The sequence below is a fragment of the Microtus pennsylvanicus genome, chromosome 9 (assembly GCF_037038515.1).
Source record: "Microtus pennsylvanicus isolate mMicPen1 chromosome 9, mMicPen1.hap1, whole genome shotgun sequence".
Classification (NCBI taxonomy): Eukaryota; Metazoa; Chordata; class Mammalia; order Rodentia; family Cricetidae; genus Microtus; species Microtus pennsylvanicus.
The window spans coordinates 39,136,712-39,155,441 of NC_134587.1; the positions used below are offsets into that span (position 1 = coordinate 39,136,712).

The window sequence follows — 18,730 nt, forward strand, 5'->3', positions numbered from 1 at the left end:
TCTAAGCTAGCTGGGCGGCCAGGAACCAATAAGCGGCCCTTTTCCAATAGATTGGCTTCCAACGTGGTGGACTAAATCATGTAACCCTCCCCACCATGAACCAGCTTCCCCTGTTGGCCACTCGTTCACCCTTATATCCTGAGCCCTTGCTCTCCTGCCTCCTTCCCTTCCTTGGACAAGTGAAGTCCTGCAGTGGCTTCCTGTAGACAGCAGGGGGGTAGAGGCAGAACCTTCCTTTCATTTCTTCTTTGGCATGTGAACTGATTTTAGATATCTCTAAATCCCAATGGATCTTCCCTTGGGGTTTCTTTTTGTTCTCCATCCTTTTTTTTTTTTGTTTTTAAAACTTGGTCTCACTGGTTGTCTAGGCAGGGCTTGAACCTGGGTGTGCACGATCCTCTTACTCAGCCTTTCAGGTAGCTGGGACCAAAATGAACGTGGGTGTCAGTAACTTCACACACTCTTAGGAGTGTCTGAGCATTTATTCTGAATGGGCTCTCGTGGATCTTGGAATTTGCAACCCTGGTCCTACTGGTATCCAGAGGGTTCCAAGAGATGACTTTGACCTCCCCAGGCCTTCTTCTTGAGGATTGGAGAGCTGGAAGTTGTTGCATTATCATGCATGGCAGTTGCAATAGCATAGCTACTCTGCCTACTCATCCCAGTGCCAAAGGAGACATGTTGCTGCTTTTCTGTTTTTGCAGTTGTGCTCAGAGGGTCTTGGCACCCCTGACAAGATCATTTCTCTAAAATTAATATATATATATATAAATAATATTTCTCTCTGTGTGTGTATGTGTAGCTGTGCAAATGTAATGGCATTAATGTGGAGGTCAGAGGACAATTTATGGAAATCTGTTCTATCCTGACACCATATGGGTCTCCTGGATTAAACTCAGGTCATCAGACTTGGCAGTAAATGCCTTCTCCACCGAGTTGTCTGGTAGGCTCCATTTCTCAAAAATCTTCAGGGCTATTGACTTCTCCCTTAGCTTCTGAGCTTACTCTTGTTCTCTGACTAAGCCCAGGCTGAGCAACTGGGTACCCTGTCTGTTCTCTCCTCAGGCTGGCTATTGTTTGGGGAGTACCCTGAGCTCCTGGGGGCTGCATTTCATGGAGGAGTCTTCACAGTTCACCATGGTAACAACTATGGGCTTCCCAGGGACTGGGCTGTGATTGGCCTGTGGCTGTGTTTGGCCCTACTGACCCTATTATCTATCTCCCATCCTGTGTAGCTGGTCGGGATTGGAATCGGAGCCCTCATAACACTGGCCTTTGTTAGCGTTGCCATCTTTTTTGTGTACAGAAGGGTGAGCAGATTGCGTAAGTATCTTTGTTTGGACTCTGGCTGAGCAGTGGGACGGGGTGGGGTTCTGCATTTGTGTCTTACGAGGTACTTGGAGCTCCTGGGAGCTTCCCTCAAAGCCTTGTTAAAATATGGTCACCTCCTAAGGATCAGGTTGAGGTTCCCAGTCTGTCCCTACCCTTTTCTGCTCTTTCCAAAGCTAGGATCCAGTAAGGACAGAAGTCCTGACTCTGCTAAGATGAGTCCCCAATGTCACTGCTGACACCTGCTGTCTGAGCAGCAGCCAGGGATAGGGCAATCGGGAGCATGGTTTCTTGTCAGCGCCTTCAAGGCCTGTCTTGTGCTGGTTCAATTGTGTTCACTGCCTACCCATTCAAGACTGTATTCAGATCCCTGCCTTCTCACCATGCCCCTTCCCTCCTCTCACAGGACAAGCAGAGCCCACTCCTCAGTACAGGTTCCGGAAGAGAGACAAAGTAATGTTTTATGGCCGAAAGATTATGAGAAAGGTAACTTGTATGGAAGCCCTGGGTTGCACAAGGTTGAGGTGGTGAGAGTCTCTTTCTCTCTCTCTTTAAATAATTTATTTATTATATTTATTTAATGTGCATTTGTGCTTTGCTTGTGTGTATGTCTGTGTTAAGGTGTTGGATCCCCTGAAACTGGAGTTATAGGTAGTTATAAGCTGCCATGTGGAAGTTGAACCTGGGTCTTCTGAAAGATCAGCCAGTAATCTCAACCACTGAGCCATTTCTCCAGGCCCCCCATTTTTTTGTTTTTCAAGACAGGGTTTCTCTGTGTAGCACTGACTGTCTTGGAACTCACTATGTAGCAGGCTGGCCTCAGACTTAGAGATCTGCCTGCCTCTGCCCTGGGGTGCTGGGATTAAAGAAGTGTGCGCTGCCACTGGGGGGCAAGTGTCTCTTCTGGAATGCGGACCTGCTGCTTCCCAGGCCCTGAGGCTCCTGAGCTGCCTCCTCTCCTCTGGTCCCATGACTCCTGCCACTGGGTACAAGTTTAGGAGATGTTTTAAGTCTTAGTTATCTACTTCCCCAGAGGAAGCAATACATTTTTACCTGGAAATCCCTCACTTGGAGTTATGGTGCTGATGGGTTTCTATCTGTCTGGCTTGAAACACCTGAACTGCTTTGGCAAGTGCCAAGGAGAAGGGTACTTTCTGAGTTTCAGGTTTGTGTTAACAAGAAATAGGATAGGAAACTGCTTTCCAGGGACATCCCTGGGTACAGTACGGATAGGCACAGGGGGCATGTGTTTGCTCCAAGGTCAGTGGTCACTGCCAGATTTGGAAGGCTGAGACAAGGAAGGACTCTACCTAGCTCCTGGGGACCCGGGTGGAGCAGTGCAGTTTCCTAATGGCCGTCTTTGTCCTAAGGTAAAAAGCCCTCTTTTCCATATGGGGTTCTGAATCATAAATGTATGGTCCTCCTGCACTGAGGGTCAGGAATTAGTGGCCAGGAATAAGAAGGCTAGTCCGAATCTTTGCCTTTGGTGAACTGCCACAGCTGGTCCCTTCTGCTCTCTCCCACTCACCTCAGGAGTTTTACCAGAGGCATGGAGCCACAGAGTTCTGAAGACGTGGTCACTTGAGGGAAGTGAGGACCATACTGTGGGGTATGGGACTGTGCTGTGCCCTCGTGCAAATGATATCCCTTCCTCCTTGACTGCTACAGCCTCTTCAAGAAGCCAGGCAGGTGGGGGTTGGTGAGAGCAGCTCCTATTAGCTGAGGTCAGGAAGGCAGCAACTCATAGGCAGGTCGTGGGGACAGACCCTGAGGCTGAGAGCGTAGACCTTGCCAGTCCCCAGGTCAGCACTCAGTCTTTCTCTTGGTTCCGCAGGTGACCACGCTCCCCCATACCTTGGTTGAGAATACAGCTCCACCTCGGCAGCGGGTCAGGAAGAGAACCAAAGTGCTTTCTTTGGCCAAGAGGTACTGGGAATTCCTCGAAGGTCCTAACCACAACTGTGGCTTCTCCCACGTCAGGACACACCAAAGCAGAGCTCCTTGGGGCTTCAGAGTGCTCACAGTATTGGGTTTGGGCTCCTCGATTCTTTCCTAAGTGTCTCTACCTTGTAGGTTTCTACGCTTTAAGAAAGAATACCCTACTTTGCAGCCAAAAGAGCCCCCACCCTCCCTGCTAGAGGCTGATCTTACAGAGTTTGATGTGAAGAACTCTCATCTGCCGTCAGAAGTTTTGTACATGCTGAAAAATGTTCGGTAAGATAGTGACTGGGCAGCAGGAGGGTTCTGGCTAGACTGTGTTGCTGGAGGTGTCTCCTTCCGTCCTGGGCTGTCTTTGACTTAGCTTCTCTATGTCAGGGATGGTTGGCAAAGCCTGTCTCCTTTTCACCTCGACACTGCTGGCTTCTGTGCTTCATGGTGGTAGGAGTGGTCAGCAGGGTCAGGGTGCTGTAGGTGTGTGGAATCTTGCGGTCAGCTCACCTTTTTTTAGCTGTTCCTCCCTGTGCTAGTTAGCAATCCAGCAAACTCAAGAGCAAGTATGAGAAGTGTGTCTATGGATCAAGAATGACAGGCTGGGTTTTCCCATCTCTCCTCTCTGTCGCGCTCTCTCTCTTGCCTTTCTTGACGGCATTTTACTATGTAGCCTAAGCTGGCCTTCAGTTTACAATCCTATGCCTCAGTCTCCCGAATGCTGAGATCACAGCTGTGTACTATTATGTCTGCTTCATTTTTTTGTTTGTTTTTGTTTTTCAAGACAGGGTTTCTCGGGCTGGCGAGATGGCTCAGCGGTTAAGAGCATTGCCTGCTCTTCCGAAGGTCCTGAGTTCAATTCCCAACAACCACATGGTGGCTCACAACCATCTGTAATGAGATCTGATGCCCTCTTCTGGCCTGCAGGCATATATGCAGACAGAATATTGTATACTTAATAAATTAAATAAATAAATAAATAAATATTTTTTTTAAAAAAGACAGGGTTTCTCTGTAGCTTTGGAGCCTGTTCTGGAACTTGCTCTGTAGACCAGGCTGGCCTTGAACTCACAGAGATCTGCCTGCCTCTGCCTCCCGAGTGCTGGGATTAAAGGTATGCACCACCACCACCTAGCAGCTTCATTTTTTTTAAAGAAGGTACATTATTTTTTTTTTAATTTTTAATTTTTATTTATTTTTTTGGTTTTTCGAGACAGGGTTTCTCTGTGGCTTTGGAACCTGTCCTGGAACTAGCTCTGTAGACCAGGCTGGTCTCGAACTCACAGAGATCCGCCTGCCCCTGCCTCCCGAGTGCTGGGATTAAAGGCGTGCGCCACCATCGCCCGGCTAAGGTACATTATTTTTAACTTTTGAAATTTATTATTATTATCTGTGCATGTTGTGTGTGATATAAGTGAGGACAGGCACACATGTGTCATAGCTCCTGTGTAGAATTTCAGAGGACAATTTTGTGAAGTTAGTTCTCTCTACTTTTATTTTGTATGGTGGTTCGAATAAGAATGGCCTCTTGCCTAGCAGTGGTGGCACACACCTTTAATCCCAGCACTCGAGAGGCAGAGGCAGGCGGATCTCTGTGAGTTCGAGGCCAGCCTGGTCTACAAGAGCTAGTTCCAGGACAGGCTCCAAAGCTACAGAGAAACCCTGTCTCGAACCCCCCCCCCCAAAAAAAAAAACCTCTTATTGACTATGATGCCCGATGAGCTGAACTGGGCTTATAGAGGTCTAGGCCAGTCCTGGTCCTGCTGCTGGTGGGGACAGTGGCCTATATTTCTTACTCTGCCTTCCTTGAGAGCATGTTCTGTAGTATATTCTGTTTGTTGCAGGGTCCTGGGCCACTTTGAGAAGCCATTGTTCCTGGAGCTTTGCAAGCACATGGTCTTTGTGCAGCTGCAGGAGGGGGAGCATGTATTCCAGCCTGGGGAGCCTGACACCAGTATATATGTGGTTCAGGATGGACGCCTGGAGGTCTGCATCCAAGATGCTGTGAGTCGGGCCAGGTGGGAAAGGGGATGCTTTGAAAACTCTCCGTCAAAAAGTTAATATAGGACTTTTAAACCTTAGTTCTTTGGTAAAAATGCAGTGTTCAAACACAGCTGCTTTATTTATTTGTTTATTTGTTTGTTTTCTTTTTTTTCTTTTTTATTTTTTTTAGCCAAGAAGTCAGTATGGACGTGACGTTTGTTTGTTTTCTGAGACAGGGTTTCTCTATATAAAAGTATTGACTGTCCTAGAACTCAATCTGTATACCAGGCTGACCTCAAGCTCACAGAGATTTGGCTGCCTCTGCCTCCCAAGAGCTTAGATTAAATGCGTGTACCACCATGCCTGGTTACTTTGTTTTTTTGAGACATGGTTTCTTACTAGTCTGAACTCAACAAGTAGGCTAGGCTGACTTGCTAGTGAGCCTCAGAGACCTGCCTGTCTCTTCCCAACATTGGGATTACAGATGCACACCACCAGACCTGACATTTAACATTTTTATTGTGTGTGTGTGTGTGTGAGAGAGAGAGATGTGTGTGTGCATGTGCATGCATGTGTGAATATGCCCATGGTGTGCACATGTAAAGGTCAGAGAATAACTTTTGGAGGTTTGTTTTCTTCTTTTACTGTGGGATTTCAGGGATCAAACTCAAGTTCTCAGTCTTGCAGGGAAGTACTTTTAACTGCTGAGCCATCCTGCTGGCCATACTTGACATTTTTGGGGAAGTTGGGTGGTGACAGAATCTCACTCTGTGTGACAATACAATGTTATGAAAATACATGTTACATTTTAAGAGACTGGAACTTTTTCTGGATCTTGCAGTCAGAGTTAATGATATACCCTAAGGTCACTTAAGACCATACTGATTCTCTTTTGTGCTCTCAGCCTGTTTGTTTGGCCTGCCTTTAAGAGGACAATATGGCAACTAACCTTCCTTGCCTTGGATTCCCATGTATAAACTTTTACAAGCTAAGATAATGCACAGCTATAATCTTAAATTACGTACTCTTCCTACCCCTGATCCACAAATAATGCTTGTATGTATATATGTTTCGGTAGTTAATGCCGGAAACAGCAAATAAAGGTTGAAAGCAACCTTATGAAATGAATATCTGCCATGGTGTTGAAGACTACATGTGAATATCACTTGATAGCATTTATTCACTTGTGTGGGCCAGTTGGAGTCAGTGAACTTCAACCCTTGTTAAACTCTGCTAAAGATTTCTGTGACGTATCGTATCCCTCCTCCTCCATGTGATGCTTTCTGTACTGTTCAGTAAAAGAAAGAGAAAAGCCCTTTGTTAGGGACAAACAGACACATACAGAGAGGGACAGAGACAGGGACAGACAAATTCAGAAGACAATATTCATGTAGACACAGATTCAGACTCAAACAACTGTAGATGGATTTTTCTTTGGGCCACCAACTCACCAAAAAACAAACAAACAAACAAAAACCCCCAAACAAACAAAAAAACAAGCAAAAAACCCCAAGAAAATCCAGATTATAGAGATTTATGAAAGCTCTGCCTATATTTTAGGCTTGTCCCACTAGCTCTTAGAACTTAAATTAACCCATTTCTATTCATCTGTGTGTAGTCACGTGACTCATGGCTTTTACCTCTCCTCCTGCATGTCTTGTGTCCTCTCTGTCTGGCTGATGACTCGGCCTTTCTTCCTCCCGGAGCTCTTTCTGTCGAGAAGTCCCGGCTATACCTTCTGACTATTGGCAATTTAGCTTTTCATTAAGCCAGTCACAATGACACATCTTCATATAGTGTAAAGGAATATTCCACAACAGACAACAGACAGGGATGATAGAAGACTCAGGGAGAGAGAAGTAGAGAATTCAGATCTCACTCTGCGTTAAATTACATCAAGAGGAAGTATTTTTAATTTCTTCTCCTTAATGCTGCTGAAACTTTTTGGATGCTCTGAAGCTATCATTAATGTGTTCAAGCCAACATGTAGCACTGGCTTGCCTGGAACTCACTATACAGACCAGCTGGCCTGAAGTTCCCAGAGGTCTACTTCCTGAGTGCTGGGATTAAAGTTATGAACCACTACCTCTGATTCAATTAGATATTTTTAAAATGCATTTTGAGGATCTAACTCAGATCTCTGTGCTTTTAAGGCAAGCACTTTACTGATTGAGATGTATTTTCCCTGCCCCCACCTTTTGTTTTGTTTCATTTTGTTTTTCAAGATAGGGTTTTTCTGTGTATCCCTGGTAGTCCTGGAATGCACTCTGTAGACCTCAAACTCAGAGATCTGCCTGCCTCTGCCTCCCAAGTACTGGGATTAAAGGCGTGCACCATCATGCCCAGCTATTATTGTTTCTTAACATTTTTCAAGCTTGTGGTATCTCTTCTTCTTTTCTTTAAAAGATTTATTTTCATTTGTGTATGGGTGTGTATGTGTTACACATGTGTGTGGGTAGAGGTCAGAAGAGGGCATCAGATGCCCTGATTGTGAACCCCCTGATGTGGGTGCTGGTAACCAAACTGGATCCGCTAGAAGAGCAGCAAGTGCTATTTACTGTTGAGCCGTTTTCCCAGCCCTGCTTATGGTATCTCATACTTTTGGCTTTTCTCTGAGCTAGCAACTCAGAGATGAACTCTCATGTGCCAACTGTCCTGGGTGCTGACTGGCCTCTGTGCCCTGTACCAACAGTCCCTGTCCTGATACCTGTGGTTCTGTATCTAAGCGCAGGATGGCACCGAGGTGGTGGTCAAAGAGGTTCTACCAGGGGACAGTGTCCACAGCCTCCTCAGCATTCTGGACGTGATCACTGTAAGTACCACACCCACCCCTCCCACCCCCACCCGCCATAGGAGCCCAAGCATCTCTGGCCTGCCCTCAAGGCCTGTTCTTCCTGTCTTGCTAGACAGTGAGTTGCTTATTGTTGACGGCTGCGTCTCTGCAGTAGTAACACAGTAAGAGGGGTTGTCTAGGATGAGAACAGCTCTCATTCAGTAGTTGAGGAGGTGTCTGTCTGTGGGAACAACTTTGACATTGTATTTTAGGTAGAATGTATTTAGTAAGGCTTCAGTGGGCCTTTCTATTTCTTCTTTGTCTGTCTGTCTTTCTGTCTGGTTCAGGATCTTGCTGTGTTAGCCCAGACTTGCCTCACAGACTTCATCCCCTCTCGTGGTCCCCAAAACACTGGATTACAAGTGTGTGCTGCTGTGCCAGACATTTTCCACTCTTCGTTTTTTTAAAAAATGGTTTTTCTTCTTTTTTTAATATTTATTTATTGTGTATACAATATTCTGTCTGTGTGTATGTCTGCAGGCCAGAAGAGGGCACCAGACCCCGTTACAGATGGTTGTGAGCCACCATGTGGTTGCTGGGAATTGAACTCATGACATTTGGAAGAGCAGACAATGCTCTTAACCTCTGAGCCATCTCTCCAGCCCTTAAAAAATGGTTTTTCAAGACTGTCCTGTAACTCCCTCTGTAGACTAGGCTGGCTTCGAATTCACAGAGATCCGTCTATCTCTTCCTCCCGAGTGCTGGGATTAAAGGCGTGTGCCACCTCCACCCAGCTTTCCTCTTTTTATTCTTTATTGTATTTGTTCACACACAGAAGTGAACAGAATCATCACACCAGCCCGTATGTCTTTCACCAAATGGGACTAAGGGTGTGTGCCTCCATGCCTGGCTAATTACTTTTCTAGTTGCTATGGCAAGAAGAGCTGAGAAAAGCAGTTTGGGCAAGTTTTAGGTTTGTTTCTGTTCACCGTTTAAAAGTACAGTCCGTCATGGTGGAGAAAGCGTGGCGGCAGGAGAGGGGTGTTCACAGTTGGGACGCAGAAAGACGAGTGCTGGTATACTGCTCACTTTCTCCTTCTTACCATCTGAGAGCTTAGTCTTGGCATAGTGCTGCCCACATCCAAACCTTTCTAGAAGCATTCTTATAGACATACCCTGGAATGTGTTTCTGTGGTGATTCCAAATCTAGTCAACAGTGATGACTAATTATCACCGCTCCATTCTTCTGGACTGTTACTGTGTCTCAGAGCAGCTAATAGAACCTTGTTTGGGTGGATTCAGCACCTGGAGTCCAGGCTTTTGTATAGGATCACACGAGAGTCTTCGTTGGTGGGACCCACTGATGGAGCCCTTAGCTGCGTGCTTGTCACTGAAGCAGCAAATTCCTTATGTGTCTACTCTGCTGCCTATCAGTGAATGCGTTGTCTTATTTGGTGGCCAAGAGGCAGAGATGGGACCCCTGTGTATTGCTGTGTCCCATTTGGCCTGAGTTGGGAAGGCTGCTTGCCTGAGGAAAAGAGACACCCACTTTTGAGCAAGGCAGAATTGCCTGTGAAGATGGATGCTCAGCTTTGAGGAGGCTGCTGACATGGGTGTGCGGAAGAGCAAAGGCTAGCCAGCCTTTCCCCCCGAAGCTCAGTGGTAGATATTTTAGCTTTATAGGCTATATTGTCTATCAACAGTGTGTAGATTAGTGAGTGACAGTGTGCCCAAAACACTGTTTCCAAAGCAGGTGATGAGAAGGTTTGAGGACCAGTGGCCTACATGTCAGGGGTTTATGCTGGGTATTGACTCAGGATAGCACAAGACATTCTGGTTGCTGGAAAAGTCCTTGACTCAACTGGTAATTACAAGGATTAATTATGAAAAGAAAAATGCCACTTAAAACCAGGGTCCAGTAGGCATGATGGCACACTCCTTTAATCTCAGCAGTCGGAGGCAGAGACAGGAGCAGAGGCCACAAGCTAGAAGACCTGCTAGCTTGGAGTAAGCTTCACAGAAGCAGAAATAAGACAGATCCTGACTTAACAAGGTGTAAGGAGAGAGTCGATACCCAAATGCTGTTCTCTGGCTTCCACGTGCTCACTGCTCTTGTGCTCACACGTATGCTCGTGAATGCACACGCACACACGCATGTATATGGTCCAGGCTGTCACCTGGGGAGTCTATGCAGGAGACAGGACAGAATAAACTGGATACTCCTGGTTCTTTGTGTTTTTGAGACAGTATTGTTCTGAATCTGTCTGCCTCTACTTCCCAAGCACTGAGATTATCATGTCTACCATTCCTAGCAGGCCTCTGTCTTAATCATTGGGATTATGACCATTTATATCCTTTGAGAGAGCAGAGATAAACATCGTGTATTGAATGAAAGCAAAAAAAAGTCCACTGATTCTGTCCTTGAACCTCTTTAAACTCAGAATAAGCCATAAGCAACATAGCAGAGGCAATGAGAATTAGATTAATATTCAGACTTCATTTAAAATCCCAGATTAACTCCAGAGTGACATTTGATAGCAGAGCCTTTGGAACATCAGAGTCTTTGGAAATGACGGAATTAGATCTACTGCTCGTAGGTGTGTACTGTGGTGTGAATCTAACCAGTTAATATCTTACAATATAGCAACTAAAAGACCAGCCTGCTAGAGAAAACCCACAAGGTGTGATCACAACAGTAAAAAAGAGATTATAGTGTTGTATGATCTTTTCATGGGGATACATGGTCAGACATGTAGTTAGCTCAGATAGGGTACCAGTCACAGACCAAAGTAAATATTAAAAATTATTAAAATTAAAACTACTAAATAAAAAAGCCCAAGTGTAGCTTGCTGAACCAGTGTTGACTTAAGCATGGGAGCATGGATGACCCCTCCCCAAACAGCTGTGTGTTAGTGACTGTTCTTACTGCCATGACAAGAAGCAATTGAAGGGAGGAAGGGTTTACTTGATTACAGTTCGAGTTCCATCATGGCAGGGAAGACCTGCTGATGGGAGCGGGAGGTAGGGTTCACAAACCTGCTGAGCCCTGTGACTCTGACAGTGGCAGGGGCTCATGCTCACGGCTGATGGGAACGCAGAAGGGCACAGCCACTGTGGAAGACAATCTGGTGTGATTTTTGTTGTTGTTTACTTATCTGGTAGACGTTTTTCTTTGTTTTGATTGATTTTTACAGAGTTAAGGATGCAGATACCGTGTCTCCTAGTAACCCCCCTCCCATATATTCAGCAAGAAATATGCTCACAGAACCCTGTGTGTGTATTATCGCATCTTTATAGTTACTGTGTCTTAGAAGCAGCTCAGCCCCTCGCTGGGGATACAGGAATATGCATGGCAGGCCTAGTGAGTGTTTGACGACTGTTGTGTAACTGTTTGATGATAGTGACTTCTGCTCTCGGTGACCTTTACAGAAAACACACATGGGTTGTTGAGTTGTGCTTTTTTGGCAAGGGGCTATCGACAGGGTGGGATGTTGAAGAACCTGGCCTGAGAGTCTCAGGAAAGAGCATGTAACAGCATTATCCACAACTCCTGTCAGCCAAGCCTTTGCTATGTTTTGCTGTGACAAATTGTGGTTTACGTCAAAATTGCCAGTGTCCACAGTATGTCTGGGAAGAGTACAGCTGTGTGAGTAGGAGCCAGGCGGGACCCCCAGAAACCTCTGTGGGCTGTGGAATTCCCCAGGAGCTCTCTGGGTCTGCTGTGTGGGACTAACCAAGTCATTGTTGCAGGGCCACACTGCACCCTACAAAACCGTTTCTGCCCGCGCAGCTGTCTCATCCACCATCCTCTGGCTTCCTGCAGCAGCTTTCCAGGGAGTTTTTGAGAAATACCCAGAAACTCTGGTGAGGGTAGTGCAGGTGAGTTTCTTTCTAGGTGCCTTTCCTGTCTGCCATGGGCCTTCTCAGGCCCCGGAGCTGGGCACTGGTGTGGATCCCGTTAGAGCCGTTTCTGGTTGTGTCAGTTTCTCATTCGGCATTGAGGGTGAAGTCAGAGCATGTTGACCTGGCTTTGCTGGCAGGATTTTCTCCTGGGGATGTGAATTCTAGGGAGTGCTTTGTGATCCAGGTCTGTGTTGGTAGTGTGCCTTAGCCCAGCACTCGGGAGGCAGAGGCAGGGCTTATCTGTAAATTCAGGTCAGCCTGTTCTACGTGGCAAGTTCCAGGCCAGCCACAGCTACGTAGTAAGACCATGTGTCAGAAAAGGGGTGGGAAGGACATGATCAAAATATATTATATGAAGCCGGGCAATGGTGGCGCATGCCTTTAATCCCAGCACTCGGGAGGCAGAGGCAGGCGGATCTCTGTGAGTTCGAGACCAGCCTGGTCTACAAGAGCTAGTTCCAGGACAGGCTCCAAAGCCACAGAGAAACCCTGACTCAAAAAACCAAAAAAAAAAAAAAAATATATATATATATATATATATGAGAAATTTTTTTTCAATAGAAAAAAAGCCTTTTTATTATATTTTTCAAGACAGGGTTTCTTTATGTAGCTCCAGCTGTCCTGAAACTTGCTCTGTAGACCAGGCTGGCCTCAAGCTCAGAGATCTGCCTTCCTCTGCCTCCCGAGTGCTGGGATTAAAGGCATACACCACTATTGCCTGGCTAGAAAAATGTTTTTTTTAAAAAAAATAGGCATAAATTGGATAGAGTAATGGCACATGGGTATAATCCCAACCCTTAGAAAAATGAGGCAGAAGGATTGACCTGAGTTCAAGGCCAGCTGGGCTACAGAGCTTGTACTAGGGTTGCCAGAGCAGGACTCTGCCTCAGAAAAACACAAAATGGGCTGCCAAGATGCTCAGCAAGTAAGGGACCCTGCTGCCAAGCATGACTACTTGAGTCTGATCCCCAGGACTGATGTGGTGGAAGGAAAGAACTGACTTCTGTAAGTCACTTGTGTCCTGTGGCATGTTCATACCCATATTCATTCACAAAATAGAAAAGGCAATGTGGGAGTGAGGGTGGGGGCTGAGGAGGTAGTTTAGTCAGTAAAGTGCTCACCTTCTAAGCGTGAGGACCTGAATTTGATCCCCAAAACTCAGTGTGAAAAAGCCGAGAGCATGTGACCTGGGAGGCAAGTGAACCCCTAAGGCTTGTCTGGCCTGCCCAGCCAGATCAGTGAGTCTCAGGTCCCTGTGAGACCTTGTCTCGGAAGCAAACCTCTCTGATGCCTGAGGAGCAACACCTCTGCTCTCCATGCGCATGCTCACACATCTTTTGCTCTTGTTACACACACACACATGCGTGCACACACACACAGAGATTAATATTAATAACTCCACAGAAGCTTTAAGACCTCCCATTTTCCAAAAGAAAAATTTTAAATTTCTTACAAAATATTTTAGAGTAATTTCGGATTTACAGACAGTTTGAAAACACTGCCTGATTCTCTGTCCCACATTGTCCCTCACGTTAGCTCCCTGCTGCACAGTGGTGGCTTGTTGGGCCCTGGAAAATGTGAGCTGTGGCCTGTGCTGTGGGTCAGCAGGAGTTGCTGTGGGCGGCTGGGGCCCAGGCTCACTCGTCCCACCTCTGTGTCTTGCAGATCATCATGGTCCGGCTGCAGCGGGTGACTTTCCTGGCTCTACACAACTACCTGGGGCTGACTACGGAGCTCTTCAACCCTGTGAGTGCAGGCCTCCTACATTGCCTTCTGTCAGGATGCTGAGGCTCTCGCCAGGACAGCCCTGCCTGTGCCAACCAGTGCAGCTGTCGGCAAGCAGTCCTGGTTGTGGGTCTGCACTCTGAGCAGTGGTGGTGGCTGAGTGACTACGACAGACAGTCAGGATTTGGGGCGTATAGGCTTGTCAAGCTTTGGATGTGTTAGCTTGCTTTGTTGCTTGCCAGTTGTCCTGTTGTACCCCTAAAACCAGAATCTGGTGCCCAGGTCCTGAGACTGTGGGCTGGGCCTTCACTCCTTTCCACCTGTCCCTCTTACTAGTTCTTGTCTCTATGTCCTGCCCTTGACATAACACTGAACTGAGCTAACACTAAACTGTGACTTGGAAGGTGTGGGGTATTGCCAAGGGTTCCAAGGCCTTGAATCTTCACTTTTGTACCTACTGCTAAAATCCTGGCCAATCATAGCCTGTGAAATGGGACAAAACTGGTTCTCACCTTAGAAGGGCTCAATAGCAACTATTCTATTCCTGTACCTGAAGCAAGGGCAGAGGAAGTCACTGTGAAACATACAAGTGACACCCCAACAGAAGTCCTGGCAGCTGGTAAGAAGTGCTTGGTACCCATGAGTTATCATTTCTTTTTTCTTTTTCCCTTCCTTCCTTCCTTCCTTCCTTCCTTCCTTCCTTCCTTCCTTCCTTCCTTCCTTTCTTTCTTTCTTTCTTTCTTTCTTTCTTTCTTTCTTTCTTTCTTTCTTTTTGAGACAGGGTTTCTCTGTAGCTTTGGAGCCTGTCCTAGAAACTAGCTCTTGTAGACCAGGCTGGCCTCAAACTCACGGAGATCTGCCTTCCTCTGCTTCCCGAGTCCTGGAATTAAAGGCGTGCGCCACCACTGCCCAGTGAGTTATCATTTCTTTGGTGATATTTTAGAGTTTGTCATACTCAGTATTTAGGGAATATTCTTTTTTTTTTTAAAAAAAAGATTTATTTGTTTATTATGCATTCAATTCTGCCTCGATGTATGCCCGCACGCCAGAGGAGGGCGCCAGATCTCAGTACAGATGGTTGTGAGCCACCATGTGGTTGCTGGGAATTGAACTCAGGACCTCTGGAAGAGCAGCCAGTGCTCTTAACCACTGAGCCATCTCTCCAGCCCCTGTTCTTTTATGTTACAAGATTTTTCCTATGAATGAAGAATTGAATATTCTATCATGTTATTCTATCATGTTATCTATTAGTGAAGAGTTGACTACATGGGCTATTATTTTGGCTGTATGAAGAGTTTGTATGTATGTATGTTCTGTATGTATACAGAACCTAAGAGAAGAACATGCCGAGCCTCAACAAGCTCATCCTCTCTCAACTGCCTGGGTCCTGTAGTGTCTGCTGTTGTCCTCACAGTTGATAAATGTTGCACTCTCTAATAGCATGTTTATAGGGAACCAGGGGATTCCTGGAGCATAGCTAATGTTCTTCTCATTTCGTAGGAGAGCCAAGCCATCCCTCTCTTGTCAGTAGCCAGTGTGGCAACTGGACAGGCCAAGAGACAGATGTCATATGGCCAAGAGGACCAGTTTGAAAGGTTCCCAAGGTCCCTGGAACCCTGCAACTCAGGTACTACCCCGGCTCAGGTCCTTCTCACTCCACTTTCCAGGCTTCTTCATGTGCCTCCTGGTCTCCTCACCTTCATCTCAGGTTCCTCACATGCCTCCTGGTCTCCTCACTTGCCCCATGTCTCTTCACCTGTCCCAGGTCTTATTCCATGGCTCCGTGTTTCCTGATCTGCCCCCTCAGGTTTCCTCACAGGCCCCAGGTCTGTTTATGTAATCCCAGATCTCCTCACCTGTCCTCCCCTCATAGATGCCCAGACTTCATGGTCTAGGATTACCTCACCGTCCTCAGGTCTTTTTAGCTTCACTCAGGTGACCTCCCGTGCTCAGTTGCATGTGTCCAAGAATCATACCTTCTGTCTTTTGGTATCCTGGTGAGAGATTTGCTTCATGGGAATGCTGTTCAGGGGAGCAGGTTCTCAGCTTTGTCTTCAGACCTGCACCTGAGAACTGCTTTCAGTCCCAAGAACAAATTAGGTTGGGGAACACGCTGGCCAGTAATGCTTGAGCAACATCTATTGCTACGTTACAGTATTCCCACACGCTGCTTTGAAAGTAGATAGACCTTCAGCGTCTTAATAGTTTATCATATCTGTGAAAGATTCCAAGGGACTAAAAAAAGAGCAAGACACTAAGTGAAATGGCCTCTGGTGTCAGGTAGACTGAAGCTGCCCATATGATTCTACCTGAGATGAGGCTTTGGACCTTTGTGACCTTGACATCCCTGGTTTTGATCTGGTTTTCCCCATAAATGTACTTTAAAATAGGTTCCATTTAAGTCTTTTTCCTGAGTAGTGCTTTTCTCTCTGAAACTTCATTAGCTTGAGTGATGGAACCTTGAGGCCTGTCCTCTTGAAGGTGTTTGGTTCAGGCAGCTGTCCAGTGTTGCATCTTCACAGAGATTGGGGTTGGGTTGAGGAGTTTGGTTTTTATTGTTTTGTTTTGTTTGTTTTGTTTGTTTTGTTATTTTTGTTTTTGCTTTTTTTTTGAGACATGGTTTCTCTGTGTAATAGTGCTGGCTGTCCTGGACCTCTCTCTGTAGACCAGGCTGGCCTCGAACTCACTGAGATCTCTACCTCCCAAGTGCTGGGATTAAAGGAGTGCCCCACCACCGCCACTCAGCGGGGCTGAGTTTTATGAATCTCTTTGGAATCAGAGTCTGCAGTAGCAGACAGTGTCTTGTGTGGTGGGCAAGGTCAGGGTCCTTTGAAGTTGAGAAAGAACATTCAAGCCCTATTGCGCCCTAGGTGTGCTAATGGTCATCTCAGAAGAAGAAGGTCATGGAAAAGGGGCAACTGGCAGATTCTCTGCTTTAGGGTTTACCTTCAAAGTACTTGGTGGCAGCAGGGGTAGTCAGGAGGCCCATGGAGAGGGATGGCCAAGAGAGATGCAGGGTTGGAGGGAAGGGAGCAGGACCAACCTGAGGCTCACATTCTTGCATCACTCCACTGGCAAGTGCTACCAGTGAGATTTCCTGAAGGCCCTGTCTGGGTAAGTTATCTGCAAGTTCACAGGGTACTTGGGAAGGCCTTGGTCATGTGCTGTTTTGGGGGACTCTGTTCTTTGAGCCATCTGTGGTAGTAACTAAAGCAGACACTAGACCTTATGGAACTGGAGTAGCTCTTTCCTGTCTCCACCAGATCATGACAGTGGCCGCCTGGCAGTCTCTGTGCCTCTGCTGAAGAGGAGCTGCTCCGTACCTCTGCCTTCCATCCATGGAGAGATCTCAGATGAGCTCAGGCAGTTCCAAGGAAGAGGCTTTAATCTTTCATCCTCCCAAGGTAAAAGTCCCCTCTTGTAACAGCTCATTTTAATGACAGGTTCTGTATGTCTGGAAGATGAGTCAAGCTCTCTCCTCCCCCTTGTGTTATCTTGTCCTGACTTAGACACCCTGAACTTGGTATCATGTATGGTTGGACAAGAGCCTGTGGCCCGAGGCACTCTCTTCCTGGGGCTGAGTCTTTGGTGGTATCTTGCTGTGTGTATGGTGAATTCTGCCCACTATCTTCTACCAGACCTGTGCATGATGCCACCTCTGCTGAGCCCTGGACCCACCTACACCATCTTTAGTGACAGGCTTACCTCTGTTGGGGATCCCGTCGTAAACTGACATACTCTGTGTCCCCTTAGCCTCCTCTTGTTTGCTGCCTAATGCCCAGAGGTGCCTGTTCACTGCTTCCCTTCCTCCCTGTCTCCCTTTATTTATTTATCTGTTTATTTTTCGAGACAGGGTTTCTCTGTGTAGTTTTGGTGCCTGTTGGCCTCGAACTCACAGAGATCCGCCTACCTCCGTGCCACCACCACCTGGCAGGAAAGATTTTTTTAAATGATAATTATTTATTTTTAACATTTGTATGCTAGAAGAGGGCATCAGATCCTTTTGTAGATGATTGTGAGCCACCACCAGATCATTACTGGGAATTGAACTCAGGACCTCTGGAAGAGTAGTCAGTACTCTTAACCACTGAGCCATCTCTCCAGCCCCCTGTTTCTCTTTCTCTCTTTCTTTTGTGTAGCTTGTTGGCTTTCTGTTTCATTTAAAAGCTGTCAGACTTCACCTTTTCTTTTTCTTTTCTTTTCTTTTTTTTTTTTGAGACAGGGTTTCTCTGTGGCTTTGGAGCCTGTCCTGGAACTAGCTCTGTAGACCAGGCTGGTCTCAAACTCACAGAGATCCGCCTGTCTCTGCCTCCTGAGTGCTGGGATTAAAGGCGTGCGCCACCATTGCCCGGCTAGACTTCACCTTTTCATACCTGGTTGATAGCCACTGTATTCTACATGGCTCCTGGAGCTTTTCCCCCTTGTTTATGTGCTCTAGTGGAAGTCTCACCTCTTTTTTTTTTTTTTTTTGAGATGAGGTCTTACTACATACTTACATGCTGGCATCAAGTTCACAATCTTCTTGCCTCAGTCTCTTTAATCATATTTTTTCAAAGATGTATTATATATACAGTGTATGATAGTCTGCCTAATATCATTCATGAACAATCTCTGACTTTTATTTGTTTGTTTTTATTTTATGTGCATTGGTGTTTTGCCTGCATGTATGTCTGTGTAAGTGTGTTGGCTCCCCTGGAATTAGAGTTACGGACAGTTGTGAGCTGCCAAGTGAGTGCTGGGAACTGAACCCAGGTGCTTTGGAAGAACAGTCAGTGCTCCTAACTGCTCTGCCATCTCTCCAACCCCCATTCTCTGGCTTTTTAAAAATGCTGTTTTCATTGGTATTATATTTCTGAGTCTATGTGAGTTTTTCATCCCTAAAGTATTAGCTTTTATATGTTATTTGTTGTTCTTGTTGTTGTTTGTTTGTTTGTTTGTTTGTTGAGATGTGGCTGGGATCTCACTCTGTAGCCAGAGCTAACCAGTGGTTTCCAGGAATCTGCTTACCTCTGCCTCCCAGCACTGGGATTATACCTAATATGCTATCACAGTGGCTTTTAGATGGGTGCTTGGATCTGAATTCAGGGT

General features: G+C 46.3%; 1 protein-coding gene across 4 annotated transcripts in view; it reads left to right on the top strand.

The window, feature by feature from the left end:
• The window catches only part of Pnpla7 (patatin like domain 7, lysophospholipase), a 71,306-nt gene that overhangs the window by 1,867 nt on the left and 50,709 nt on the right, over positions 1-18,730 (top strand). For 2 of the 4 annotated variants that reach the window (XM_075985348.1, XM_075985351.1), the window contains exons 2-12: positions 1,066-1,140; positions 1,236-1,323; positions 1,736-1,815; positions 3,164-3,255; positions 3,403-3,543; positions 5,103-5,262; positions 7,973-8,053; positions 11,765-11,893; positions 13,583-13,663; positions 15,143-15,269; positions 16,906-17,046. In XM_075985348.1, the coding sequence (XP_075841463.1) occupies positions 1,066-1,140; positions 1,236-1,323; positions 1,736-1,815; positions 3,164-3,255; positions 3,403-3,543; positions 5,103-5,262; positions 7,973-8,053; positions 11,765-11,893; positions 13,583-13,663; positions 15,143-15,269; positions 16,906-17,046 (1,195 nt within the window). Of the gene's footprint in view, positions 1-904; positions 944-1,065; positions 1,141-1,235; positions 1,324-1,735; positions 1,816-3,163; positions 3,256-3,402; positions 3,544-5,102; positions 5,263-7,972; positions 8,054-11,764; positions 11,894-13,582; positions 13,664-15,142; positions 15,270-16,905; positions 17,047-18,730 lie in introns of those variants that run through there. The other 2 variants (XM_075985349.1, XM_075985350.1) reach the window with 2 other exon arrangements.